This window comes from Marmota flaviventris, chromosome 7 (genome assembly GCF_047511675.1).
Source record: "Marmota flaviventris isolate mMarFla1 chromosome 7, mMarFla1.hap1, whole genome shotgun sequence".
Lineage (NCBI taxonomy): Eukaryota > Metazoa > Chordata > Mammalia > Rodentia > Sciuridae > Marmota > Marmota flaviventris.
Genome location: NC_092504.1, coordinates 4,619,546 through 4,647,226, shown reverse-complemented (window position 1 = coordinate 4,647,226; position 27,681 = coordinate 4,619,546). Strand labels below are relative to the sequence as shown.

The 27,681-nt window shown below is 51.3% G+C and overlaps 2 protein-coding genes across 2 annotated transcripts; one reads left to right on the top strand and one right to left on the bottom strand.

Moving 5' to 3' along the window:
• Positions 1–34: 34 nt before the first annotated feature.
• Tada2b (transcriptional adaptor 2B) lies at positions 35–17,628 on the top strand. Its single transcript, XM_027939781.3, has 3 exons — positions 35–320; positions 10,101–16,456; positions 16,501–17,628. The coding sequence occupies exons 1-2, from the start codon at positions 51–53 to the stop codon at positions 11,091–11,093; spliced, it is 1,263 nt and encodes a 420-aa protein (XP_027795582.1). The 5' UTR covers positions 35–50; the 3' UTR covers positions 11,094–16,456; positions 16,501–17,628.
• Positions 15,519–22,268, bottom strand: Grpel1 (GrpE like 1, mitochondrial). Its single transcript, XM_027939784.3, has 4 exons — positions 22,162–22,268; positions 19,004–19,166; positions 17,506–17,587; positions 15,519–16,176 (listed from the first exon to the last, which is right to left on the bottom strand). Exons 1-4 carry the CDS (start codon positions 22,260–22,262, stop codon positions 15,830–15,832), a joined length of 693 nt encoding a protein of 230 aa, XP_027795585.1. The 5' UTR covers positions 22,263–22,268; the 3' UTR covers positions 15,519–15,829.
• Positions 22,269–27,681: the final 5,413 nt, after the last annotated feature.

The window sequence follows — 27,681 nt, the reverse complement described above, 5'->3', positions numbered from 1 at the left end:
GCGCGCTGACGGCGGGGGGCGCGGCGGGCCGGGCGGGCGAGCGGGGAAAGATGGCGGAGCTGGGTAAGAAGTACTGCGTGTACTGCCTGGCCGAGGTGAGCCCGCTGCGCTTCCGCTGCACCGAGTGCCAGGACATCGAGCTGTGCCCCGAGTGCTTCTCGGCCGGCGCCGAGATCGGCCACCACCGCCGCTACCACGGCTACCAGCTGGTGGACGGCGGGCGCTTCACGCTCTGGGGGCCCGAGGCCGAGGGCGGCTGGACCAGCCGCGAGGAGCAGCTGCTGCTGGACGCCATCGAGCAGTTCGGCTTCGGCAACTGGGTGAGCGGAGGCCGGCGGGCGGGCGGGACCTGGGCGCCCGGCAGGTGTGCGCGGGGCCGGCCTCCGGGGCCGGGCGGCCGGGGCGCCCTGGGAGCCGCGCGGGCCTGCTGTCTCCGGTGCCTGTCCCGTCCTGTGTGCGCGCTGGGGGTGTCCGCGGGCGCCCTGAGGGTCGGCCATGCCCAGGCGCTGCGGCCCCGCGACACCCAGGACACTGTGCGATGAATGGCCAGTAATGATGAACAAAGGCGCCTGCACTGGCAGGCACGGGCCCCAAGGTCTGCCCTGCTCTGTCAGAAGGTTTCCGTAAAGACGCGTCTGAGAGAGAAGGTGAGAGCTGGGCTGGACTCCGTATACTGTCCGTCGTGCCCCAGGCTCTCTTGGGGAGAGCAGAGCGTTTCTTTAGGTTTCAGAGGAGCTCTCTGCCCACTGCTTATCCATACCAGAAAAGAAGAATAAAAGTCTCTGGCTGCATTGTCACCAAAACCACCAAGGATGTGCAGCCACCTTCAGGCTTTCTGAGAAGTAGGGAAGCGACACTGGACCCCTAATGGCTCTTCCCCCACAGTGCTGCTCTCCTGCCTCCCACCTGCTGCTTTCATCTCCTCTTGCTTTCCTCAAGACCATTCTGCAGCCTTGGAATCTGTTCTTATAATTCATTAGGAAAGAAGTTGCTCCACAAATTACTACCTGATCACCACCCTCCAGACACCTCTGCCTCACTTTGTCCTCACGTGCTGTTTGTGGTTGCACATTGAGCATCTGCTTTGTGCAGAGCGGACACTGGTGAAGGATCCTGAAGGGGAGAAGCCCTCAACCTTGCCTTCAGGGAGCTTATGGTAGTGTGTTCATTTGCTCTAGGCTTCTGCCTTCTGGTTCCCTGCTGACCTACACAGTGACCTGGACTCAGCGCCATGCTCATCACTCAGGTTGCAGCTGACACCCGTCGCGAATGCCTTCTTCCACGCCTAGTTCATCAGCAGCCCCCTTTTCAAAATATGTGCAGAACCTAACCCCACTTGGGACCCTAGTGCAGGCTGACCTTCACCCCTCTGCTTGTCTCCCTGCTTAGTTCTCACCTCATCTCACACACACAATCAGTGATATCTTAAGCACAAGTCACGTCTCATGGGCCCTGGTGGCTTCCAGGTCTACTGGGATTTACCTCACTGTCCACTAGGCCATCCAGTGTCTCTGGACCGCTGGAGCCCCACTGGTTACCCTGATTCTTTTTCTTTTTTTCTGCACGGAGTGTGCTACCTCCAGCGATGGCTCGAGACTGAGCTCTGCTTAAATGAGTGCCTCAGAGAGACCCATCCTGGCTGTCATTCTTCCAGCACTTATTGCCACAGTATACCTGGGGACACTGAGCGCTGCAGAGTGCCCTGCTCCGAGTGGAGCACTTTGTATGCAGCTCTTGAAATCTTCTCAACAGCCACAGGTTTGGGATGCTCAGGACAGCTGGGGCCTTCTAACAGTCCTTTTCAAACTAATGCACTGGGAAGCTTGTTAGAATGCAGATTTTGGCTGGAGTAGACTGCATTCTTCTTAGCCCAGGAGGAAGGGCCTTGGGACTTGCTGCTCTTAGTGTAGGCTTGGCCTTGCCACTTGCTGGGCTCCGGCAGGCCTGAAGTGCTGCCTTGCTAACAGGCCACAGGTGCTGCCCAGGACAGCACTAGTTCCAACACTGAGTAGGAAGCGCCATTATTTCTCCAGCTGTGTCGTCTTGGGCGGTTGTTTCCCTCCGTAGGCTTCATTTTTCTTCACCTGAGGCTCTTTCACAGTTTGCACGTGTGGTTCTCTTTCAAGTGTTTATGCTGATCCGTGCCCAAAAGTCCTATGCTGCACTTGGGACAGCAGGCCATGCCAGTTCTGTACGGGCTCTTCCTGTATGTAGCTCATGTGATCTGAACAGTTCTTATTCCTAATTTATAGTTGAAGAACAGCAACTGTGAGACTGAGCTGCTTGTCCAGGAGTCCACAGCTTTGCGTGCAACAGGGCCAGGTTTGAGCTCAGGCCTGCTGACTGCAGCCAGGGCCTTCCCATGGTTTAAGAGCATTAAGTAATGTGGGTCGGAGGCCCAAAGCTATTGATAGGGCTGGAGGTGTGGACAGGCTGGAAGGGCTGTCCTGCAGCCAGACTGGGGCCTGCTTCAGGGAGAGATTTGAACCAGGGAGGTGACTGGGTGAGGGCAGGAGCAGGTCCAGGGGCTGGGGCTGGATGTGGAAAGAGGCATTGTGGGCATCAGAGAGAGCGAAGAAAAGATGAGGCCCATGTAGCTCTGGTTTCAGATGGCAAGTGGGGAGACGGCCCCGGGCTGTGGCCCCGGGCTGTGTGTTCAGTGTGGAGCTCTAGGTGGGGTGAGCCAAGAAGGCAGGGTTGGGGTGTTGCTGAAGTCTGGCAGCTGAGGCGGGGGAAGGGGGGCGGCTGAGGGGAACGAGGTGTATCTGAGGAATGTCAGCCATTGACCCAGGAGGGTTTGGGGATAGTCATGGTCATGGTCTGGCACGGGTGTACCCATGTGTTGGACAGTGGGGGGGGGGGGGGCGTAATGTGGGATGAGACCTTGGCAACAATGGGGAAGAACTGGCCAACAGACAGTGACCCCGTGGGTCAGTCCACTGGGCACTGAAGGTCTCCAGGTAGCTGGTGGGTTCCACAGGTTCAGAGTTGGAGCACAGGGACACCTCTGGAACACAGTCACAGAATTTCAGGACAATTGGAGACTTCACTGGAAGAGCCACGGCTTTGTTGGTTATCCCAAGTCCCTGAGTGTTGCTGAGGAGGCTAATGGAGGAGGTCCCACCTCTGTGGACTACATTCAGGGGCCTTGGGAAATGGGGCTCAGGCTGGCTCTGCAGGGTTTGGATCAATGAGATGAGCAACTGGGAAGGGCCTGGTGGCCTGCATGGTACACTCAGGTTTGTCCTTGGAGGCAGGCAGGATGTCCTGAGTCCGTCACGTTTGCCTTTCCTGCTGGGCACTGCCCTATAGTGGGTCACGGCGTCGTACACTCACTCATCTGCCAACTGGCGCTTGCTCAGTGCTACTGTGTCAGCCCCTCCAGAGACACTGCTAAGAGTGACAGCCTGCGAGCTTTCAGGGGCTGTGTGGTGAGCCACAGTTCTTGTCCTGAGCTGGCCAGATGGAAAGGCAGTGAGTGGAAGGAGCTGTTCTGCGTTCTAGGAGTCCGATGTATTTGGGGAAAGGGAGGACTGGAGATGGAGACTCTGTCCCCATGGGGCGGGCGAGGAAGGCAGGTGAGCTTGTGTGCAGTTAGGGTTTGGGCTGGGATTTTGGAGCTGCTTCCTGCTCCTGAGGTACAGGCGTGAGTCCATGTGCTGACACGAGCTCCCCTTGCCCGCACCCTGAGGCCAGATTCTCCCTTTTACAAACGAGGTAACTATTGTGGGTGCTGAAGGATGGGGCAGAGCTGGAGTTTGGGTCCAGGTCTTCTCCCTGCTCTGTGATTTCCCTGACAGCACAGCCAGAGGCCACCAAGCCCAGGGCCCAGCCTGGATGCTGACCTGGCCTCTCCAAGGCTCAGATGGAATCTTCAGTATTTATAAAAAGGATGTCACGAGCTCTGAGGCAGCTGGGCCCTTCCAATTCTCTCTGGGCAGAAGGCTGCTTTGGGAGCAGGTGATCTCCAGCCCATAAGTGTCCTGATAGTGGGTTTGTAGGACTTGCTTTAAGGAAAGGCTGGAGGGAAGATCTTGGGTGGGGAAAGGGGCTAAATTTAATAGGGCCAAGCACACTTCAGTGTGCATCGGATCATCCAGGAGGCCTAGCTGAACACATCTTGTGCCACACATGTGAGTCAGCGGTATTTCCTGCAACTTCCCAGGCTGGTCAGCAACCCTTCCTTAAGAGCCACTGAGCCAGGCATGGTAGAACATGCATGTAATCCCAGTGATCTGAGGAGACTGAGACAGGAGGCTCTCAAGTTTGAGGCCAGCTCAGCAACTTAGTGAGATCCTGTCTCAAAACAAAAATTAAAAAGGGCTGGGGATGTAGTGCAGTGGTGGAGTGCCCTAGCCTCCAGTACAGGAAAAGGGAAAAAAGCAAAAACCACCAAGGTAGAACAGGAAGATGTTTCTCTTAAAAGAAACTGTTAGGCAGGGTGGGTAGCACATGCCTATAATCCAGCGACTCGGGAGACTGAGGCAGGAGGATTGCAAGGCCAAAGCCAGCTTCAGCAACTTAGTAAGGCCTGAACAACTTAGTGAGACTCTATCTCAAAATAAAAAGGACCGAGGCTGTGGCTCAGTGGTTATGTGCCTTTGGGGTTCAATCCCTGATACCCCCCAAATAAAAAAACTGTTAATAATTATTATTATGATGATGATTATTGGTATTGGGGATTGAATTTAGGGATATTCAACCACTAAGCCACATACCCAGTCCTATTTTGTACTTTAAGACAGGATCTCACTGAGTTGCTTATTAGCACCTAGCTGTTGCAGAGGTTGGCTTTGAACTCACGATCCTTCTGCCTCAGCCTCCCAAGCTCTGGGATTACAGCCATGTGCCACCACACCTGGCTTAGAATATGAAATTTATCATCTTAACCTTTTTCTCTTTTTTTGGCAGTACTGGAGACCAAACCCAGGAGTGTTCTGCCACTGAGCTACACACCCAGCCCTTTTTATTTTGAGACAGGATCTAGCTAAGTTGCCGAGGCTGTCCTCTAATTTATGGTCCTCCTGCCTTAGCATCCTGAGTCGCTGGGATGACAGCTGCCCACCAGTACCCAGCTACTTTAACCATCTTAGGCGTGCAGTGCAGTGGCACTGCACACATTTTTGTTGCTATGCAGCCATCACTACACCTACCTGTAGGACTGCAGCATCCTCCCCAACAAGCTCCACTCCTCACCCTCCATCCTCAGCCCATGGCAGTCACTGTGCTGTCTCTGAAGCCAGCCACCCCAGGGCCTTTTGAAGCGGGCAGTGCTTGTCCTTCTGTGGCTGATGTGCCCCACCTAACAGGATGTCTTCTCCTTCTCTTCCTCTGCTGCTGAGGATGGAACCTAGGCCCTTGCACGTGCTAGGCAACCACCCTACCCTGGAACCACACCCCTGGCCCTTTGTATTTCTTGAGACAGGGTCTTATGAGATTGCCCAGGCTGGCCTCGACCTTGTGTTCCTCCTGCTTCGGCCTCCCATGGCTGGGATCACAGGCATGGCCACCAGTGTGCCTGCTGAGTTTAATTTGTATCGTATCATGTGCTGGCCAGTGATGTTTCACTGTGGGCTGCACCTCACTCTGTTTACCTGTGGGTGACCGCGGGCTGCTCAGCCCTGGGGGTGCCTGGTGTGTGCGGATCTCTTCAGTTTCCAGTGCTCTGGGTCACTACCTAGAGGCAGAACTGACGGGGCAGAGTCTAGGCTTGGTTTCTGAGGAGCTGACCTGCTCTTTCCTGCAGGGCCATGCCGCTCGTCTCAGCTCTGTCACAGGTGGCCTCATCTGACCCCAGGCTTTCATCACCAGGCCCTAATGGCAGTCCTGTCTGTTGGTGAGTCCTTTGAGTGTGGAGAGGAGGACGGCGATTCAGAACTGAGGCTTCCCATCCACACAGCCCAGGAGTGGTGGCCAGGGAAAATGGTCTTAGGGACCCCATCTGACACCCTGGAAGGATGGGCTGCGAAGCCAGTTGGAGTCCGCGATTCCAAGGGCTTGTCTGACCTGGACGGAGGCAAAGCTGTGTGCAGGGCGGTTCTCTTCCTGACAGGCTGGGGGACTGTTGATGTCCCCACCTGCCTTTTTCTGGCCATACTATCCTGCTGCTGCCTGTGGGAAGGTCCTGGGGGTTGCTAGCTAGGTGTCCTTGCAGGCCAATGTCTAGGGGAGAACTGAGATTGGTGGCATAGGAGTGGCTTAGCAGGACTGAGAGGATGAGAGAAGCTTTGTCCAGCCTGGGGACCATGCCCAAGTGCACATTTGGTCAGCGGGCAAAGAAGGCAGTGCACGGAGCTCCTAAGAGGGTGGGAGCCTCAGCCTCCCAGGTCTCCTGTGTATCCTGCAGAGTGGCCGGAGGGTGACCACCAGGAGGCACAGGCAGCATGAGTGCCAGAGCACTGATGTAGGGGTGAGAAGTGAACGGTGTGGGACGGCGTGGAGCGCCTCCAGGGTGCTCTGCCTCCCACCGTGTGCTCTGCACCCTGTTCTTCCCCTGCGGTAGCAGCTCCTCCAGTCCTTCAGGACACTCAGCAGCTGGGGCTGGGTTTCCACTCTACAGCAGCACTTGCCTAACGTGTGCAAGGGCCTGGACCCAGTCCCAGCACCAAAGGGGAAAGACTACCCAGCGGTGGGTTCTGGTTCCTGTCTTCTGCTTCTGCCTGGCCCTGCTCTCAGGCTGCCCTCCCCTGGTGGAGCCCCCAGACCCTGCTCCCCAGAAGGGCAGCCTCTGATGGCTTCTGGCCCTTCCTATGAGTGTTCCTATGCTCTTCTCCATTTGAAGAGAGACTGACTGAAGCAGGAGCCGGGCCTCTCCTTGGAGACAGTGCATGCCTACCTACCTCTGCAAAGTGTGGCACCGGGCCACCTGGGAAGGGAAGCCCTGCACCATGGCCCGCCCCAGCCTTGTCCCTTGTCTTGTACCTCACAGTCCAGGTGCCAGGTGAAGAGAGGACCGCAGGGCCTTGAGACCTGTGGAGGAGCAGTGGACAGAAGAGCACTCAAGGCTGAGCCAGGGCACTGGGTGTGTGCAGCCTGTGTCCAGCATGCCCCTCGGGAGGCCAGTCTCTGCCTGGGTCACGGTCTGGGAGGAAGTGTAGCAGCCCGGGGCCCAGCCTTGCCATTTGTTGTTATAGCAGCAGGGTTTGTCTGAGGCAGGGTGTGCGCTGTGCTATGAGGGTGTGGGGTGCCAGGCACACGTGGCCAGGCCTCTGGGGATGGATGTGGCTCAGCAATGACCAGCCTTGTGCCTGGATGGCAGCTCACCAGAAGGCTGACTTTCCTGATCTGTAAAACATGGGCCATAGCAGCACTGATTCCCCTAGGGCTGTGTGAGGACTTGGCAGATGGTGTCTGTCGCCGTGCTCTCTGTCTTCATCTTGTCTGGGGAAACACGCAGGACAAGGAGGGTCACAGACCCTGCCGCAGCAGGGGGTGGGGGACTGGGAGCCATGAGGCCAGGATGTGTGCCAGCTCCAGGGGCCACTGAAGGCTTCCTGGACAAGAGGACCTGGGTCTTGAGAGATGAACACAAGTCTTAGGAGTGAAGCTGACAGCTCCTGGATGGCAGCAGTAGCTGACAGAAGCACAGGCTGCACGGCCCTGTGCACACGGGCCTCCAGCTCCCCCACCACCCTGGAAGAGGGTCTGCTATTATTTCCGAGTTCAGAGGAGGGTCAAAGGCACAGACACCCTATAATTTGTCCAGTCACAGAGCTAGAGAGGGATGGAACCAGGCCTGGAAGCCGGGAGCCTGGCCCAGAGCCTGGGCACATGGAGAGGGAGCATCTCTAGTGGGTGAGCAGTGGTGGGCCTGTGGTTCCTGCTGGGCCTTGCGGAGCTGTGAGGAAAACGGGCTGGACCTCGGACAGGTCCCACCAGGGCATCTGGTTGGCTCCTCGGGTCTGTGCTTCCCAGGTTTCATGGGCTGCCAGGTTGAAAAGTGTTTGGGAGGCTGACATAGAACTGCTAACTTTAAAATCTGCCAAGTAAGGATTTTATTTTTTCTTTTAAATCAAAACTCTGCAAGTGGTCTTGCTGGCCACTTCTGAGTTTCTTGCCATGCAACCTTGGTTAAGAGACTGGGTACCTCTGAGTCTCTGAGAAAACTGGGACCCCCAGCCTCACTGGCCTGGGAAGCCCTCTCAGCACCCATCTCTCAGAGGTCTTGGATAACACTGGATGTGTCTGGACCTCCTCCCGGCCTCAGACAAAACGGGGCTAGTGCTCACTGCCAGAGAAGCCACACAGGCCTAGGCCAGCTCTGCTGCTGTCGCCTAACAGGGGGTGGGACTTAGCAGTTTTGCCCTTCAGATGCCCTAGTAAAGAGGTCTGCCAGGGCTCTCCATCCAACATGGTCCTTTCCTTCCAAGAGCAGGAGCACGGACTCTTTATTAGTTAGACATGACCAGTAGTTCTGTCTGTCCTAGAGGCCAGTGTAGGCCCTGGGGGCTTCTGGCCTCAGGGCCGTAGGAAGAGAACAAGCCCTCATCTTGGTGGCATTGACCGTGGGTTCCTGTGCCACTGTGGAGTCTGCAGCCTCCACACTTGAGTGGGGCCTCCAGCAGCCTGGGCCACCCAGAATGGTAAATACTCCAGTAGCAGATAGTCACAGTTTGGTGTTTCGTCTTGTCCTAAATGCTTCCTGAAACAAAATGAACATATTTGATGCCACTAATGATGTTTTTAAAAAGAAGGAATCACATAATTCATTCTAAGACCACCATCTATCTGTTGCTGCAATCCTGTTTTCTGTATGCTTCTGAGGAGACCTCACAGTGGGTCTCAGGACTGCCTACCTCATTCCTGCTTTGCTGAGACAAGCTCATGACCCTTGCAGGTCTCCTGGGAAGTGGCCCAGACCTGTGCTCTAGGGCTTGTCCCAGAGAAGCCTGGGATGGAGAGGCCCAGGCCAGCTTATAAGCATTGCCAGCTTGAATGCACTGGTTGGTTCCTCAGTTCCAACAGAGCCTTCAGGGGTGGAGACAGGCCACCCGTGGTGGAGTGCTGATGGAGCTGTGTGGCCAAGGTGGGGTAGAGCAGATTGTCCACTCCTGGGCAGCTGCGGGCTGCCATGGCACTAAGGCAGAGCTGGGCAGTGGCGACAAGAGCCGGTGGCTGGGTGACTGAGTGTGTATTTTGGGCAGTTACTTTCTGAAGTGGCTTTAGTGGTTGACATTAAGGAAGAGGCCTCTTGGCAGAAGGAAAAGATTGAAGGAGTTCTACGGTTTCCTCCCATTAATCACCCTGGCGCTGTGGCTCCCTGCTGCAGGGGTGTGCACTCCTGGCCTGCGGTAGTGCCTACTGGCTTCTTGGGCAGGGAAGCTGTTGTGAACCAAGGCCCTCTCCCTCCAAAGGCCAGCGGGTATAAATCTGCCCAAGGTCACAGGAGATTTTGTGGTGGCATGGTGGAGACCAGAACCCTCCATCTAAGAGCCACACTCTGATCCCCTGGTTTCTAAAGTGGGACTGGCCCACCTGTACTAGCTGTCCCACTCTCCTGCAAACCCTGCACCAGCTGTCACTCTGAGGAAAGGGACAAGCTAGCTCTTTCAGAGCTCAAGGCTGGGCAAGTTCTAATGGCAGTGTCTGGCCCTTTCCTTCTTGGGTGGCTAGGTACATGGGAGAACAGAGTGTCCTACAATTGGGCCTGAGTCATGGTCTGGCCTTGTCTCCATGGGTGTGTCTGTTTTCCGGTCTCTGTGAGGGGTTCAGGCATTCATTTCCTGCCCACCTGTGTCTGGGATACTTGATCTCCAAGGGTGCAGGGTTTGCAGGAGAGTGGGACAGCTGGTACAGATGGGCCAGTCCCACTTAAGAAACAAGGAGAGCAGATGTGGCTCTTAGATGGAGGGTTCTGGTCTCCACCATGCCACCAGAAACTCCTGTGACCTTGGGCAGATTTATACCTCTCTGGTCTTCACTCTCAGTACAAAATCTGTCCAGGTTCCTTCTAATGTGGACCTGGAGAGAACGCAGGACTAACTGTCTTCGAGTGGGTGGGAAGTATTCCAGGTGAGCCTTTGTGAACAGGTTGACAGGACTTGGGTGAAAACAGTGTGACAGGCTGGCTTTGCAGTAACCTCTGGCCTTTGTTGTCGTAGGAAGACATGGCTGCTCACGTGGGTGCTTCCCGGACTCCCCAGGAAGTGATGGAGCACTATGTGAGCATGTACATCCACGGGAACCTGGGGAAGGCCTGCATCCCCGACAGCATCCCCAACCGGGTGACAGATCACACCTGCCCCAGCGGAGGCCCCCTCTCGCCCAGCCTCACCACCCCGTTGCCTCCGTTGGACATCTCAGTGGCCGAGCAGCAGCAGCTAGGCTACATGCCACTGCGGGACGACTATGAGATCGAGTACGACCAGGACGCCGAGACACTCATCAGCGGGCTGTCCGTGAACTATGACGACGACGATGTGGAGATCGAGCTCAAGCGCGCCCACGTGGACATGTATGTGCGGAAGCTCAAGGAACGGCAGCGCCGGAAGAACATCGCCCGTGACTACAACCTGGTGCCTGCCTTCCTGGGGAAGGACAAGAGGGAGAAGGAGAAGGCGCTGAAGCGGAAGATCACCAAGGAGGAGAAGGAGCTGCGGCTGAAGCTGCGGCCGCTGTACCAGTTCATGTCGTGTAAGGAGTTTGACGACTTATTTGAAAATATGCACAAGGAGAAGATGCTGCGAGCCAAGATCAGAGAGCTGCAGCGGTACAGGCGAAACGGAATCACCAAGATGGAAGAGTCGGCTGAGTACGAAGCCGCCAGGCACAAGCGGGAGCGAAGGAAAGAGAACAAGAACATGGCTGGCTCCAAAAGGGGCAAGGAGGAGGGCAGAGATGGCGAGTTTGCAGCCATCGAGAACCTTCCTGGGTTTGAGCTCTTGTCAGACCGTGAGAAGGTGCTCTGTAGCTCTTTGAACTTGAGTCCAGCGCGCTATGTGACGGTGAAGACCATTATAATCAAAGACCACCTCCAGAAGCGGCAGGGAATCCCCTCCAAAAGTCGCCTTCCCAGTTATCTGGACAAAGTCCTAAAGAAAAGGATTTTAAACTTCCTCACAGAAAGCGGGTGGATATCCAGGGATGCCTCCTGAACAAGGGTGTCCTGGAGCGTCCCCAGACACTTCCAAGGCTGGAGCGATGCTCAAGTAGCTTGTGAGCCAAATGGCATGGGGGGAGGGGAGAGGAACCGCCTTTTCCCCTGTTGCTCTTTTTAAACAAATCGAGTTCCTTTTTTTAAGATGTAAAAATCTTTTCAATGGTCCTCTGAAAGAAGCAATAGTAACAATCTTATATTGGATCATGGGGGAGACAAATATGTTTCTATTTTAACTTGGTCCTAAAAGTAACCCTTGAAGATGATGATTTGCCTTTGCGTGTTCCGTTTGGAGACTGTTAAGAGATTGGATGATTTCCTTTTCTTTCCTGAGCCGCCTTCCCTTCGGGTGCAAAGCTGTGGGTGCAGGGAGTGACATTTTCCTGCTGGGCCGCCAGCCACCCATCAGCTTTCCCTGGTGACACACGCTCTTCTCAGGCAGGGCTGCTACAGGCGCCCCTTTTCTGAGCCCACTGATGCCCCCCCCCCACGACACCCCACATGGCCCGGGGCACGAGGCACTTTATAGAGGGGCCCATGGGACACAGACCTGCCCCTGTGTAACAGATGAAGATGAGGCCAGAGAGCACCAGGAGGTTTCCTTACACACTTGAGGAAGAAGCCTTGTTTACACAGTTGATCATGTGAGCTTCCACTTAGCTGTCAGCAGCGGCCAAGTGTGAGTTTGCAGCTCCCAAATCCTGCCTCTTTTTAGTCTGAGCCCAGCCTGCTGCCCACTTGAGGATACCCCCTGGGTGCATCCTTGTTTTGTCCCAAGGATGGGAACCCTGGAGTGGGAGGGTCACAGGACTAGTGGGAACTGCCTGGCTTCCGGGGGTGCCCCTTGCTGCTGTGACTACCTGTAGTGCATTTGACTTGGAAGACCCCATTTTAAAGAGTTCCAGGCCAAGTGCTCAGGGTTCTGAGTTCTGGCATTAGCTTCCTCAGGATTCTTCTCAGTTACAAGTCCCCTTCTCACAGAAAACAATGACCATGCTAGCCCAGCTAGGCGAATTATTTAGTGCATGGCCAGGCCTGCTCCCGTTGGCTGGGCAGAGCCATAGTTCCAGCCCACACAGGCCCTGGTAAGCGTGGCGGTTCCCGGCTGTGTCTTGGGGCTACTGTGCTGCTTCCTGCTCGCCCTCTTGCTTCTGACTCAAAAATGGCTCCTTCCCAGCCCAACCGAAAAGCTCGTTTCTGGGGCCTTCTTCAAGGACATACACGGTACCTTCCTTTTAAACTTGAGGAAGTCGCTTGTCTTCCGGCTGCTCAGGGTTCTCGTGCCCAGACCCTGCTTTAGAGTCCCAGGATGACCATAGACCCCATTCTCCCTGAACTCATCCTGCCCCTGTGCCCCCATAGGTACAAGAGCCTGTTTACCTCCCAGAATATTTGAGCTTGAAGTACATTAAAGTGAAGTTATTCAAAGGAAAAAAAAACCCTCCTCATTTCCAAGGACGACTTGATTATGTGCCTTTTCCTTTCTTTTTACATCCTCTGTCCCTTAGGGTGAGTTTTTCAGCATTAAACAAAACATTCAAGTACACTGTTTAGTTGCAAAGTGTGTTGCGGGCTGGCAGAGGAGTACCTGCTCGCTAGACCAGGGCTTCTCAGCAGATGCTGAGCAGTGACACTGCTCCAGAGTGCTGGCTGTGTGCTGCACCAGGGACAGTGACAAGGATGGTGCTGAGTTCTTATATCATCACAGCCAGTGGTTCTCAGAGTGCGGATCTTGGGTACCTGTTTACAAATGCAGAATATGGACCCCACCCGGTCCTCTTGAATTGGAAATTCCATGGTGGAGACTAGCAAGCTGTCTTTCAAACCCTCTAGGTGACTGGGAGGGAGCTCAGTTTTGACAGCCACTGGCTTTAGCTGTCCTGGTGTCTCATTTGTTGATTTTCTACACCACCCGAATACTAGTTTGGTGAGGTTGAGTCTAGTCTTATTTTTTTATATAAAATGATAGGCCTACATTAAGCTTGAGAAGCAGAGGATCCTGAAAATGTGTGGCCCAGGCCAAGAGTTGTCCAGTGAAAACCTTTGTGCTTAAGCAGTTTTGTAGTGTGTGTATATATATATATATATATGTGTGTGTGTGTGTATATATCTTTTTGATGGTATGAAGAATTTATTTAGGCTTGACTGTTTTAAGACACCATAATGAATGTATAATTAATTTATGTCAAAGTATTAATATGTTGTTACAACAGGAAAGTAATTTTAGGATTGGCTGCCTCTTATCCCATCTGCTCCAGCTTTCTGTTATATTAGTTCTTACCTCTGCATTAGTTTGGAGTGTTTATATTCAATTCTCACAATAAATTAGCTACCATAATCCTGTGAACTAAATCTTTTCAAATTTTACACAAACTGTCTTTACAAAGTCCAAAAAGATAGATAGGTAATTTTTCAGGCATTTGAAATAATGCTCTCTGGGAGGCCAACATTCCAAGAATGTATTAAAAACTACAACTCTGGCTACCATTTTTATTATTCTTTTACATATTAAACAAGTTGAGAACAGAACAGTGCCTTTGCTTGCTTCTTACCGTTTCTCGAGCCTCTGTGCCTGCTTCCTTGCAGAGCCTTAAATGCAGCAGTGAGCCAACACTGAGCCCAGGGGCACGGTGTGCCTGGCATGTTTGAGTAGCACACTGGTTATCAAGCCAGCCCCCACCATCCCTAAGTCAGCCTAAGTGGGCTGACTTTCCCACACCTGAGGTCTGCACCATACAGCTCAGCCCCCACGCTGCAAGCAAGCAACACCCATCGGTACTAGGTACTAGAGTGGAGCTGACCATATCATTTCCAGCATGAATTTGTCATTAAAAGATGTCTTCCCATTGGTGGTGATTGTGGATAACTGAAATATACTATTGAAGACAAGTTGGCTGTATCTGAGCTGTAGTCATCCCTTGGGTTGGTTCCTGGATGCCTTACCCCCCACTCCATTCAGGATTCCAAAATTTTAAATATTTAAAATAATAGTATTTGCATATAACCTGTGCACTCTCAACTTGCATCATCTCTAAGTGACTTATAATGTCCAATACAGTTAGATGCCATGTACAGATTGTATTGTGCAGGAAATGAGGACAAGTGTGTTCAGTACGATTGGTTTCAATAGTTTTGTTCTGCAGTTAGTCAAGTTCATGGGTGTTAACACCCACAGACACAGAGAGCTGACTATATGTCTTGAGTCATGAACTTAGTGCTTTTTAGCGACTCCAGCTGTAGTTGAACAGTAAGAGGAGTGCGCGCGCACACACACTCTCAGAGAACAGTCTGAACATGTTGTCTCATTCAGGCTTTGCTTTGCAGGAGAGTTCCTGAGTGGTATGCACACAGCTGCACAGCATAAAAACAGGCTGGGCTGGACCCAGGCCTGGGTTCTCTCCAATGTTGGGCTGCCTTCACTTCCAGGGTATGTATTTGACCAAATAACACAAAGCAACTTCAAGGAAAGGAGGAAAATGCTTGCAAATAGGAAAAATGGAGATTATTGCTTTTGTTTTTCAAAATTACTGGCAAAATATATAACTATGCCCCATTTTTTTTTTAAAACACAGGAAATGGATTTACCAATATTGCCTTTTCACCTAAAAAAGGTCAAGAGGTCACTGTTCCCTTTTGTAACAGATGCCCCAGCCACTCAACCTTCCTCCAAGATCTGGACATTATATGAGGCACAGAGACCCCTCTGCTGGAGTCACCGTGTGTGGCTGCAGCTCTGGAGGGCTTTGTCCCAACCCCTGCTGTGGTGTGCCTTCTCCTGGTCACTGGGTCTGAGCCTGGAGGGCTGCTCCCTTCCCAGGTGGTGGCACCTGCACACCAAGCAGCCAACTCCCAAGCTGGGGTAGATAAAGGGGAGAGTTAAGTCACACTTGCCTTGGGCTCAGGGGTCACCACTAAAGGACACGTCATTACCAGAAATAGGAAAATAAACATTAGGCTTTTAATCCTCTTAAATAGAATTTTAAAATTAAACAAACATTTTAAGTACACCAAGCATGCAGTCCCCACTGAGAAGGTCCATCTTAATAGGAACATACCTTGAGGTTATTAGTAACTAACTGAATAGATTTAAACAACTGAGATGACAAAACAGGAAAAAAGGATTTACTTTGTCAAATTCACTTGGCAAAATAAGGTGGTAAGAAATGTTCAAGTTCACATGCTCCCTTCCCATCTCCACAGAAAAGCCAAGGTTGACCATTCCTGGCATCTAGATGCTAGTTATAAATGGACTTGTATGTTCTCAAAGGTAGGCATCAATTTTTTTTGTTGTTGTTTTAATCAAGAAACATGTTTCCCCTCCGGCCTTTTCTTCACAGAGTGAACCCAGCAGTAGCCAAAGGTGCCAGCACTCAGTGCTGCAGTGAGCTGCACACGACGGCACAGACGGGCGGCCAGGCAGCCAGACAGTTCCTGAAGACCTTTTATTTGTTTAAAGTACTTTGCAATCACGAGTTTCAGCAGATACAGCGTTATTCACGATACTCTAGAGGTCCCGTCCGCCCTCTTCTGGAAGAATATGGAGCTACTAAACATGTGGTACTAAGAAATCAGACTCCTGGACCAGAGCTTCTGGACGCAACTGTGTACCCAGCTTGATTCTTTGCAGCCACTTGACCTTTCCATCAAGGCTGGACTCCCAGAGGAGAAAAGATAGACCCGCCTTTCAAGAGTTACAGCAAGTGACTTAAAAGCCAAAGGCCCTGCGGGAGGCAGTTATGCTTCCTTCACCACCCCCACCAGGGCAGGCCTGAGGGTGCGCCCGTGCAGCTTGTACCCCACCTTGCTAACCAGCGCCACCGTACCCGGTTCCTTGCCCTCTACTGGTGTGTGGAACAGCGCCTCATGTTCATAAGGGTCGAACTTGGCTCCAAGGGGGTCCAGCTTGAGTAAGCCGTGCTTTGTGAATACCTTCTGGATCTGCACCTCGGTCAGCACCAGCCCCTCGTACAGGCTTTTCAGGTGAGGGTTTTCATCTTTAATTTCTTCCTTTGGAACACTCTGCGTTGCCTTCTCCAGAATGTCTGCAACCTCCAGCAAGTCTTTGCAGAAGCCCTGGATGCCTGATAAAGTTAAAGAAGGTGGGTCACAGTCCACATCCACTGCACCTGGGAATTGAGCTTGGTGTGCTTCATACACAGGCTGCTTATGGTGCCCGGCCATAGCACCTGTTGCCCCAGAATCTCAATGCTTCCACCATTTAATACAGAAAAGACAAAACCCTCCAAAGCCTCTCCTGGCTGAAAGCTGGAATCACCTACTACAGTAGGGGGAAAGGAAGCCAAGTGAAGGGCTAAGGTCGAAGCACCCTTGAGACTCCCAGGCAAGGGTGCTAAGCAGCATGTATGGAATGAAACTCAGGAGACTGAGCTGGAACAGAGACCTAGGTGTGGAGGCCCTTTAAACCTGTGGGAGTGTGGAAGTCACCCGGAGTGCCGGGAAGAGGGGAAAGAGGCCTGGTACTCAGGTCAGGCAGGTTCGTATTACTCAGGGAGGAAGAGTACCAGGAACCCAGGTGACCCAAGGAAAAGTGTTCCCAGGAAAGAGGTGTTTCTGTGTTGGATGCAGCAGCATGATGAGATGAGGACTCTATTTCCATCTGGTCCCTCACCCTCTCTGTCCTTGGGTAGCCATAGGAATTCCCATCCTGAACCTTTGGCTCCTCACCTTAACACAGGACGCCACACCTGGCAGTTAACCAAGTGACCCACAGCAAGCACTCCTATGGCAGCCTCAGGTCCAGTTACTACCACAGGTGCCAAACTGGCAGTGATGGACAAAATGCTGGTGCCATGACTGACCGGCTCTGTGATGTGTGGCAAGTCACTAAGCCTGGATTACCTCAACTACAAAGCGGGAAGGCAGCAACAGAAGCACCAAAGCTGACAGTGGAGGCTGCACAGCAGGAGTCCTGAAGTGACAGCACTGCTCTGAAGCGTGAGGGAGCCACAAGCAGCAGGGGTGCCATAGACATCCCTGTATGCCATTCGGTTACTAGGACTTTCCTATTCACAGAGGTCATTTTCTTGAATCGGGGAAGAAAGCTGAACATAGTTTATTCTGACTGGACTGTGGCATAATCAGACCTCCTGCTAGTCCTGGTGAAGAAGCCTGCAGATGTGCCTTCTACAGCTGGCTAGGGGCTCCCTAGGGTCTGCACAGAGAGGGTGATAATAAAACTCCTGCTGTGTGGACCACACAATTCCAAACACTGTCACAACTACACAGTCTCTGCTCCTATACAGACACTTTCACTATGAACTCATCTTGAAAAACCAGAGGGGGTGTGAATTCTGCCCCCACCCCGGCTTGTTCTAGGTACACCTGCACCCCCTCTTCTCCACCCTATTATGTTCTTTCTGGGACCAATAACACATAATGTTTAAAGTTACCATATAATTTCGCCTCTTCCACCAGTTTTTGGCTCCTCAGTCTCAAGTTCTCAGTATCTGCCAAAGCTCGTTTGTATTTTTCCTAAAGAAAAAATAAAAGGTAAAAGATTTACATGAATCAAATATGGAACAAATTTACAGGAAAGTCATCCTAATTTGAAAATGATTATAACACACTCCAAGTCAAGATACAAATAAGATCTGTCATTCCTTTTGAGATATTGGACAAAAACAGAAAAGTTCAGTGAGACCAATTTATACTCATGTTAGCATTTCCAGTGAGTGGGAGTAATGCTAGGGCTCCCTACGCTCGCTGATCCAAGTGCACAGAGGTGAAAAGACCAGAGGAAAATCCTTCACCCCCAAGGAATAAGCACTAGTCTCCCCAGTAGAATGTCTGACTTCAGGCAATATGAGCACCTTGCTAGGGGCGACGCCATGTCCAGTCCCATTCCTTCCGGGAGAGGGGGAATGGACTGGGTGTGAAGGGGAGGCCTTGATCCCATGGGGACATGACCCTGTGGATGCACCTCTGTGCCTTCCAGTTTGCCTTAAGGACTCAGTTCACATGCTCACTGTTTAATAATTAATCATGGCAGTTTGGGGAAGTCCCCCAATTCTTACCAACCCTCTCAAGAGCTCCCCACCTCTGGAGTGCCTTCTGCTAATGTGTACTGAAGGGCTCTGTGCGGGTTTCCATACTGCAGCTGAGCCAAGTCTGCAGGCAGTCACAATGCAGAGGCAGACAGCTTGGGCTCACCCTACCCTATTCACCCCTGGCTCTGGGAGCTGCAGGTGGGTGAGCCTGGGGTTCCCTTGGCTGCTCTGGGCCTCAGGCTCCTCACCTGTAAACAGCTTACTCATAAGAACATGTAAAACTGCCCACAGGTAATCTCAGTGCTTTGGGAGACATAAATATTTGATGTTTTTAATCTTAAATCCTTAAAGAACTTGATTTGCAGATGGATGGATTTCACTATAAACAACATATATAACTGAAAATAAAGCCATCATGTCAGATGTTATTTCTATATTTATTGATTAAGCTATACCAATATCATTGGTTAATACTTTTCAATTATATATATCTGAATTAAAGAAGTACGCAAGGTAAGAAGAAAAGCACCTGATCAGTGCTACTTGTGCTTTTCAGCAATAAGAATCCCTACTGCTGCCAGCTCATACAACTTCTACTTCCCCATGACAGCAGCCCAGGCCCCCACTCCCACCCCAGTTTTAGTGACCACACGGAGCTTTCCTCATCTGTAAGACCGTCTCAGGGTAACCACCTGGCACGTGAGGCTCTTGTCATGTCAGAAGTGGAGCCATACGATGTGGTTCTCCCCTCCACTGTGGTGGTCACCTGCTACATGAGCAGTGGGTCAGACTGAATGCCCTGGCTTGGGTCTGTCACCAGTGACATGTGGGGCCTTTTCTGTGGACCACACAAGAAATAATTCAGCCAAGTCTGTGTCCCACAAGAGCCATATATCCTCACCATAGTGTCTCTCAGCTGTTCTTCTAACTTGACCTTCTCTTCCAAGAGGATCTTGTCTGTAGAGGGAGGCTCTGTCTTCTGCTCATTGTGACCCATGTCCTCTTCCAGGCTTTGGCCATTGTTCTTTTGTTTTGTAGCTGTGCACAACAACCGAGGAGAGGGCCTACAGAAAAGTCCACACATCAGAAATGACAAATTTTTTTTGGAAAACCAGACACAGGACATAGGAGATTTGGAATACTTTTGAACTCTGCTATTGACTGTTTTAGGAGCAAACCTATTTCAGATCTTATAAAGGCAAACTACAAATGACACACACACATATATTAGTACATGCCAAATAACGTCATTCTGGACAACAGATCGCATATGTGGCAGTCTTTATACCTCATAACCTATGTGTGTAGTAGGTTATACCATCTATGTTTGAGTAAGTACACATGTAACATTCACACAAGGAAATCACCTAACAATGTAGCTCTCAGAAGGTAGTTCCTATTGTTTTATGACTCATGACTATATAAGACCAACTGCAATACATGCTTAAACTGATGGGTACCTAACCTTCTCTTCTTGCATTCCAAGGTGTCTTCTGAGACACAGAGACCCCACCTGTGTTTAATACAGCAGACACTGTCAGAGATGAGACCCACTGCTGACATCATGGACAAAGATGGACCAGGCAGAGATCTTACCTCGAAGCACTTTCCATCATGTAAAAAAGGTAAGATGTCTATACACAAAGAATTGTAATTGGGGGTTTAAAAGTTAGTAAAAGAATCCCAGTGCTTTGAGAGACTCAGAAGACTGGAGGAGAAGAAAAGGCTCTATAGGACAGGTGAGTTGCACACAAGAGCAAAACATGTAATAAAGAGGTCATTGCTTTTCACACCTGTGGTAACAGTCTACAATGGACCCTTCTACTCCTTTCTGTGAACCTGAGAAACATGAATACATGCACAGCCTCTCTAGTTCATTTTCAGAAAATATGAACAAGAGCAGGGTGGACAGACAGATAGATGCGCTTCAGGAAGTGGGCACTGCCTGGATGAAGGTGTGGAGGTAGGAACATGAGACTAACAAATGAGTACTAACAAATCCTGGAAGATATTTAAGGTATTATCCAATCTGATATCCACGTGAAAAGATTCAATGACATGCCTAAGGTCACAAAGCCTTTAGTGATAATCTTAAAACCCAGGTTTCTTCACCAGGATCAGCAGGAGCTCTAATTATGCCACAGTCCAATCAGAATAAACTACATTCAACTTTCTTTCCTGATTCAAGAAAACTACCTCCATGAATAGTAAAGTTTTTGTAAACATAATATACATAGAAGGATGTTTATGGCAACGCTGCACAGGGACAAGCTGGACACAGTGTTCTGAAGTAAGGAAATGGCTAAATGAACTGCTGCTTCCCCAATCTGAACTATCATGCAGCTACTAAAAGATGAGTTAAACAGTCGTCCCTCAGATGCACTTGTGTGTCTTCTATTAAATAAGAAATGCAACTTCATGCACCATTTAATGATAGGATACATTGATACATTCTAAGAAAGATGTCATGAAGCAACTCTATCATGCGAACCAAAACGGCTAGGATGTCACTAGGTGATACAGTCTTAGGGGACCACTGTCCTGAATGAGGTCTGTCACTCACGGGAACTTGTGCAGTGCATGAACACAAAACATGTTCATATGTAGACTGTTACTACAGGTGTGAAAAGCAATGACCTCTTTATTACATGTTTGCTTTTCTGGTTTTCAGGAATTTAAAAAGTAAGGGTATCGTTGAGATGCCTGCCTTCTGAGTCCGTCCGTCCGTCCGACGTGTCACACACCCCCCACCCCCCCCACCCCCGCTGAATGTGACAGTCACACTGCCTTTCTGCAGGTTGGCTCTGCTGTGTGCAGACCCCTTCCTGATGCCAACAGAGGGTCTAGCCACCATGTATGAGAAGGAAAAACACAGGGTCCAGAGTTGCAGCTGGTCTGCTGTCTCAGAAAACTATCACTGTGGGAATCGTGATTACCATTCATTCAGCTCTCTTGCCTCTAGTTAAGCATCTTTCCACAAAGCCACAATTTCAGAGACAGAAATGATGCTGACTTCCTGGTACTTTTTTTTTGGCAATTCCAGATACAAAACAACAAATTATTGAGCTCTAAAAAGCCTTTTTACTTAAGTATTCGGGGAAGCCTGCCACATTGTTCCCATGGTGCTTTACATGAACTTAGTAAGATGCTATTCACGCCTTGTCACCCTCATTGCAAGTAATCTTTGGCTCATCTGCCTGGTCTCACCAGGTGAGTGAGCTCCTGGCGGGAGAAGACCAGCCCTTACTCTGCTCAGTTTCTACCCAAAGTTTGGACAGAAATAGCTTCTCTCGACTTGGTGAATAACTTGCTTCTAGGAAAAATTTTCAAGGGATGAGATAAGAACTCTCTATATTTGCCGAACTCACTTTAAGACAGGTCTTTCAAAAACCAGAAGCAACAGGTTAAAATGAAAACAGTGACGAGTGCTGGTTCTTCTGACCCGCAGGGAGCCTAAACGAACTGCCCACAGCCGGACAGGCTCTGGTGCTTTTTGACCCCAGACTCCCGCGAATGCTTAGAAACTTGAGGCAGAACGGGAAATGCCCGTCAGACGGGCAACGGACCCTCCGGGGCGGCGCCAGCTGAGCTGCGGGCACTGGTGAGCCACAGCCCCGTCCCGGCTCGCTGCGTGACCTTGGGCAAGTCTTGGGTCTCTCTGCTTGTTTCTTCAACCGCAGAAGCTGAGGCTGCCTGGGTGCCCGGGCGCGCAGGGGAAGCGGACGACTGCGAGGACGCTGCGGGCCCTGGGCCACACGCACACGGGGGCCGCCGAGCTTCCACTCCAGGCACCCCGGCCAGGACCCCTCCGTCCCGCAGCCCACGGAGCCCTAAAGCCCCACGCTTCGGGTGCAGGCGGCCGCGCTCCCGCTGTCCGAGCCCAGGACGGGCACACCCCGGCCACAGAACAGACCTTGGGGGCGGTCGGAGTCCGCGTCGGAGCCGCGGGCCCGGGGACCCCAACGCTGGTGATGAGGCCGGAAGGGCCAGGATCGGAGCTGCAGAAATGGCGCTGAGGAGTCGCGCTCCCTCAGCCCAAAGAAGCCCGACGCCCCTTACCTGAGAGACAACGCCAAAGCCGGGAGACCGCGCCGCGCTAGCCTCACACACCGAGCCGCCATGACTGCCGCTACGGCCTCCGTCACGCACGTACCGGGCATGCGCCGAGGCCGCTGTCCCGACTTCACGCCCCACTATTTCTCATCAGCCAATCCTAGGCCGCTTTTGCTGTGATTGACAGACCATAGTCACCAATAACGGTAAGTCACAGCAGAGCACAGTCTCCCCCCCCCCGTGATGGGCGGGGTCTGAGCCCCCCTTCCCGGAGAGCCCCAAAAAGCGAGGTGAAAGGTGAAGAGAACAAGAGGAGGAGCCTCTTCGTGGGCGGGGAAAGTATGGGGAAGAACCAGTGAGGGCGGGGCGGGGCCGAGCGGAGGGCGCTGGTTGGGTGGCGCGTTTCCTTCGGGGCCAGTCTTGTTGTCAGCTCCCACCCTGTTGCCCTTTTTCGCTGAGTGCCGCTGGGGCTTGCGGCCCGACACTCGTGTCTGAGGGCGCCACTAGCCGAAGGAGGCAGGGAGGCTCGTAAAGTGAGGCTGTGCTACCGGGAGGCGCACTCCCGGCGCGCCTATCCAGGTGGTGCGGGAGGAGGGGGAGGGACAAGGCTGGCTGGCTGTCCCGAGTTTCAGGAAAACTTTAAAACGAGACCCAGGAAGCGGATATGACGAAGTGTCATCACGTTTGATGTTGGATGTCGGGATTCTGGGTGTTAGATTTGAACCTGTCATCTTCTGTTTTCTGAGTAAGGCACAAACCACAAAATGGGAAAAATACAGGAAAACTTTTGGGACCCTCTAAGGCTCATAAATTCAAATACCGGTGTGGTTCTGCCACACACCCCTTAAGTGTCTCAGAAAACTGACGAGAGGGCGCTACTGGCTCTACCCCTTTTGCTGCGCTTTAAGCTTGGGGCCCAACAAAGGCTCTTACCCGACTTCTGCTCTGCACCGCTGACCTCCAGGGCATTCCCCGGGGCCAGCCGGCGCCTGCAGAGGCCGGCCTCCCACCCAGGATACTACCTGCTGTGTTCCACTTCTGAGAACCAAAACGCTGTTCTTTTCCTTTGTTTTCATTGAAACCTTTCTTTCAACCGATGCTGATTGAGCACCTACTGTTTCCCTGCACTGTGCCACCTATAGATGGAGGCAAATGGCCAACTCCAGAATGTGGGCTGTCAATTAATTGGCGAGGTCAGTGGGAGGAAGTGGACCGGTTAGTAAACGAACTTAAAAGACATGATTGAATTCAATTCGGATCATGGTAGAACAGATCAACTGTACAAAAGACATTTGTGAAGTGATGAGGAATTTCACTGCTACTTTTGTTAAGGAGTCATAATGGCCTGGTGGCTATGTAAAAATGTCCTTGACATCAAAGATGCAAACAGAAATGTTTACAATAAGTTGCTACAGTGTCTGGAATTTGCTTTAAAAATACTCCAGTAGAAAAATAATAATGAGTATAGGTGAAACACAAGTGGAAAATATGGAAAATGGTTAGAACTGGGTGCTGGACATGATGAGGGTTGTAACTTTTCTTTCTTTTTAATAATGTTCAAATTTTTCTGGGATAACCCTTAAAATGTGTTTTTCATCGGCTGTAACCAAGTTGTCTAATTGCGCTCATCCTGAATCTGCTCACCTGTAAAACTGTTTTTTTTTTTTTTGTGGTGGGGGGGTCGCTATGGGAAAATATAGGAAAACTTTTGGGACCCTCTAAGGCTCATAAATTCAAATACCGCTGTGGTTCATAAAATGCGACTTATGCAGTCCAGGGGGAGAAATAAAAGAATATCCACGCGCTTCTGCCCCTTTCAATGCTTTATTGACGCAAATCACTCAATACAATTCATCCTATAGGTTCTTAATCAAGAACAACAATCCTTTATGCTAGGCATTGCAATAGACATAATAAATTCACAGCAAACCATTCTAGATTAATTCTAAGCACTGCAAACACACTTAATCATGACAGGCTCATGACAAACATTCCCTCTGCATTCTAAGTTCAAGTGTCAGATCAAAAGTCTCAAGCTGGGCTGGGGATGTGGCTCAAGCGGTAGCACGCTCGCCTGGCATGCCCAGGGCCCTGGGTTCGATCCTCAGCACCACAAAAAAATAAAAATAAAGATGTTGTGTCCACCGAAAACTAAAAAATAGATATTAAAAAATTCTCTTTCTCTTAAAAAAAATAAGTCTCAAGCCTTAGGCTCTAAGTCCATCAGATGCACACTCACTCAGACCAGATGCACACTCACTCAGACTGCAGTGATCAGGTCAGGAACCCAGGCAGGCTTCTCCTGGGGTGGAGCTGACCGCTGGCTGGGAAGGCTCTCCCCAGGGTCAAGATGTGGCTGTAGAGTTTGAGAGTGGTGAGGAAGATGCAGAGGATTAGCAACAGTGAAAAGTGTTGGGATGTTGCCGCAGTCTGGCTGGGCACAAATAACCGAGCCGCCACAAAGCCTTGTAGATTCAAACAGCAACTCTTTATTCCTCAACTCTCACCGGCACTGCACACACCACACAGGAACACACTCCCTCCACCGGGCTCTGTCCAATCTCTCCGAACCCTTGAGAACTGCTCCGGAACTCCAAAGTAGGCAGCAAGAGCCGCCCTATTGCCCGACAGTAAAGGTCAAATATACAATTCAAACAATCCAGCATCACAGCAATTATATATAGCTTAATTCAAATCATCATCTCAATGGTTCGCTGGTGTCACCTTTCAACCATTCCCTCTGGCAAATGCCAGGCGTCATTCTGACTAGGCTGTGGCTCTCAACAGGATATCAGTCCAGGTCCTCATCAGGCTCTCAGTGTGAGGGCATCAGTGTCGACTGGCTGAATGTCTGTTCTCTTGCTCCATTATTTATACCAAATTTTGGGGATTTTGACCCTCCCCTTTTAATCCTTATCAGCTGCCACAGGATTTCCCAGTGACATCATTTACCCGGGTTAAAACATCTGGTCTGGTGGTCCCCTTATTTCGCCTTTCCCCCTTATTGGGGGAGGACAGCCTGCCAGAGGCTTCACTCTGAGTTTGTCAGGGTGGGGAGAAGTGACTTCTTTGTGCCTGAGGGCCATACTGGAGGGCTCTGTTAGGCGTGCTGGTGAGACTACAGGTTTCCAACCAGAGTTTTAAAATGGAGTTGCTTAGGCTCATGCCTAAGGCCATCCTCACAGGAGGGAGGGTACTAGGGATTGAACTCAGGAGCACTTAACCACAGAGCCACTGTGGTTTTATTTACAGTCAGGGTCTTTCTGAGTTGCTTAGGGCCTCCCTAAATTGCTGGGATTTCAACTCACAATCTTCCTGTCTCCCAAGCCACTGAGATAAAACTGGGATCTTATTGTGAAGTTTAAAAAGAGGCTGGACTCAGATGGACATCCTAGAGTGTAGAGAGGGGTGAGCAGAGTTAGAGCCACTGGGTCCTGAGATGGACAGGAATGGGTCTTCCTGGTGATGCTGCCACATTGGGGATCCTGAACCACCTCAGTCCAGGCCAGCTAGCCACCCAGCTGTGCCCCCTGTCACCCAAAGCAATGGGATTCCCCTACCTGAGGCTTGCCTGTGCTGCCACCTCATGGCCACACCAGGAACAGTTCCAAATGGCTTCTGTGTGAGAAGACTCCTGCATCATCACTCAGAGCTCATGTCCTCCAGGGTGCAGGGTGCCCTGCAGTGTGGGGTAAAGGTGGGGGTGCTGAAAGAGCAAACTAAACAGCCTGGGGTGCCCCAGGAAGGATGGGATGGTGTTTAAAAAGAAAAAATTCCTCAGAAGAAGGTCATGCAGATGGCTTGACACATGTTGGTCATGGGCATGATGCTCATAACTGCTGAGCCAGCTAGATGGCTTGCGCTCAGCGAAGCTGCTGGGGACACAAAGCTCTGTCATCGACCCAGCCTGCCTCCTGAAGGGTTGGCTGCTGACTGGAGCTATGTTGTCATGCGTCAGCAGGTCATGGGTTTTCACCCTTTCATTGGACTTTGAAATAAATAAATTTAGAAAACATGGGTTCGATGGATGTGGCAGACAGAATTCTACAGATGGATTCCAAGCCCTGCACCCCCACCTCCAGTTATTCAGTCAAATACTAGTGTAGATGCTTTGGTACATGGACTTTGGACTTGGAATTAAGGACATTGGATTTGGAATTAAAGTCCCAGAAAGTTGACCTTGAGATACAGAAATTATCTGGTGTATTTGACCTTTTGAGCCCTTTAGAAGGAGGGAGAGTTTTGAGCTGGCAGCAGAGGGCAAAGTCACATTCAAAGTGATTATGTGAGAAGGCCTGTGGGTGACCCTAAGAGCAGAGAGCAGCCCTCACCTGACAGCCGGCAGGAAATGAGGCCTGCAGACCTGCAGCCACAGGAGCTGGGCTTTACCACCCACCTGAAAGAGCCTGGAGCAAATCATCCCCAGAGCCTCCAGGTGTTGGCTCAGCCCACCCACTGCCTTGACTCTCGCCTCATGAGATCCAGAGTGAGAACCTTGGTTTCATTCACTTTAGACACATCATCGTCCTGTGAAGCAGGAATTTATTCTCCCATTTTATTGTATCTTCATTCTGGGCTTTGGCACCAAAATGGACCTGTCGAAAACCTTGGTTCCCATTCTTATCATCACAACCCACCACCCACAGGAAGCTCCAGCTTACAGATCAAGAACTGACCTGGAGGGAGGAAACTGACTACCAGATAGCAATTCCCCCTCTGCCTCCTGCATGCAGGCTTCAAGCCAAAAAGGATGCTCTTAGTAAGAAAATACCGCAGAGGGGCCTGCAGACGGCCACGTGGAAACACCCTGATGCAGACAGGCTGGCTGCACGGGGGTTTGGTTGAAATAAGCGGTTGCATGAGGAGAGAGCAAATGCACAATTATTAATAGTCATCTCCCAGGAATGTTCAAGCAGCAAATTAGCCATCATGATCCAGTGGCATGCAGATGTCTCAGTTGCCCTAAGCAGCTAGGGTGGCCAGAGGTGGCAAGGAAGGAGAGAGGGGTGATGGAATCCTTGGATCCCAAGAAATTCTTCCTAACACGTCTGTAGACATGAGGGATCATTTGAAACTAAGGCTGCTGACACCGTCCTTACCACCTGCTGCAGTTTGAACCCTCCTGTGTGTTGATCAAGTCTGTCTTCAGGCAGAGAACACCAGCACTGTGGGGAGTGCTGAGGGTGAGGGTTGGCAGGGAACATTACTGTAGAATGTTGGGAACTAGGTAGTGGGTTCGGGGGTCTTGCGCCTTTCTCCTTCCTGTACTCCCCTGCCCCTGGAGGAAGTCCAGCACTGGCACTCTTTCTCTCTTTGCTTCTGGCCTTGGATTGGTCACAGACCTGGAACTGGATTGAGTGTCGCTGGTGAGCAGAGAAGTGGGCCTCTCTGAATCTCAGTCTTTTCCATTTGTACTAGTGACACATTGCTGTGAAAAGCAAGGGCTTTGTGACACTTGCCCCAGATGAGTTTCAGTTCCAGTGAAACAGGCATCAGGATGGACATGGTGGGTGCAGTCCCTTCCTG

What these genes read in the sequence shown, in the direction of transcription:
- Grpel1 (XM_027939784.3), bottom strand. Translation starts at nt 22,262, where the DNA reads ATGCCCGGTACGTGCGTGACGGAGGCCGTAGCGGCAGTCATGGCGGCT. An exon ending in GCTTTGGCGTTGTCTCTCAG is followed by an intron (nt 19,167 to 22,161) that starts GTAAGGGGCGTC and finishes ACTTTTCTGTAG; the next exon opens with GCCCTCTCCTCGGTTGTTGT. An exon ending in GGAAGAGGCGAAATTATATG is followed by an intron (nt 16,177 to 17,505) that starts GTAACTTTAAAC and finishes TAACTTTATCAG; the next exon opens with GCATCCAGGGCTTCTGCAAA.
- Tada2b (XM_027939781.3), top strand. Translation starts at nt 51, where the DNA reads ATGGCGGAGCTGGGTAAGAAGTACTGCGTGTACTGCCTGGCCGAGGTG. An exon ending in AGTTCGGCTTCGGCAACTGG is followed by an intron (nt 321 to 10,100) that starts GTGAGCGGAGGC and finishes TTGTTGTCGTAG; the next exon opens with GAAGACATGGCTGCTCACGT.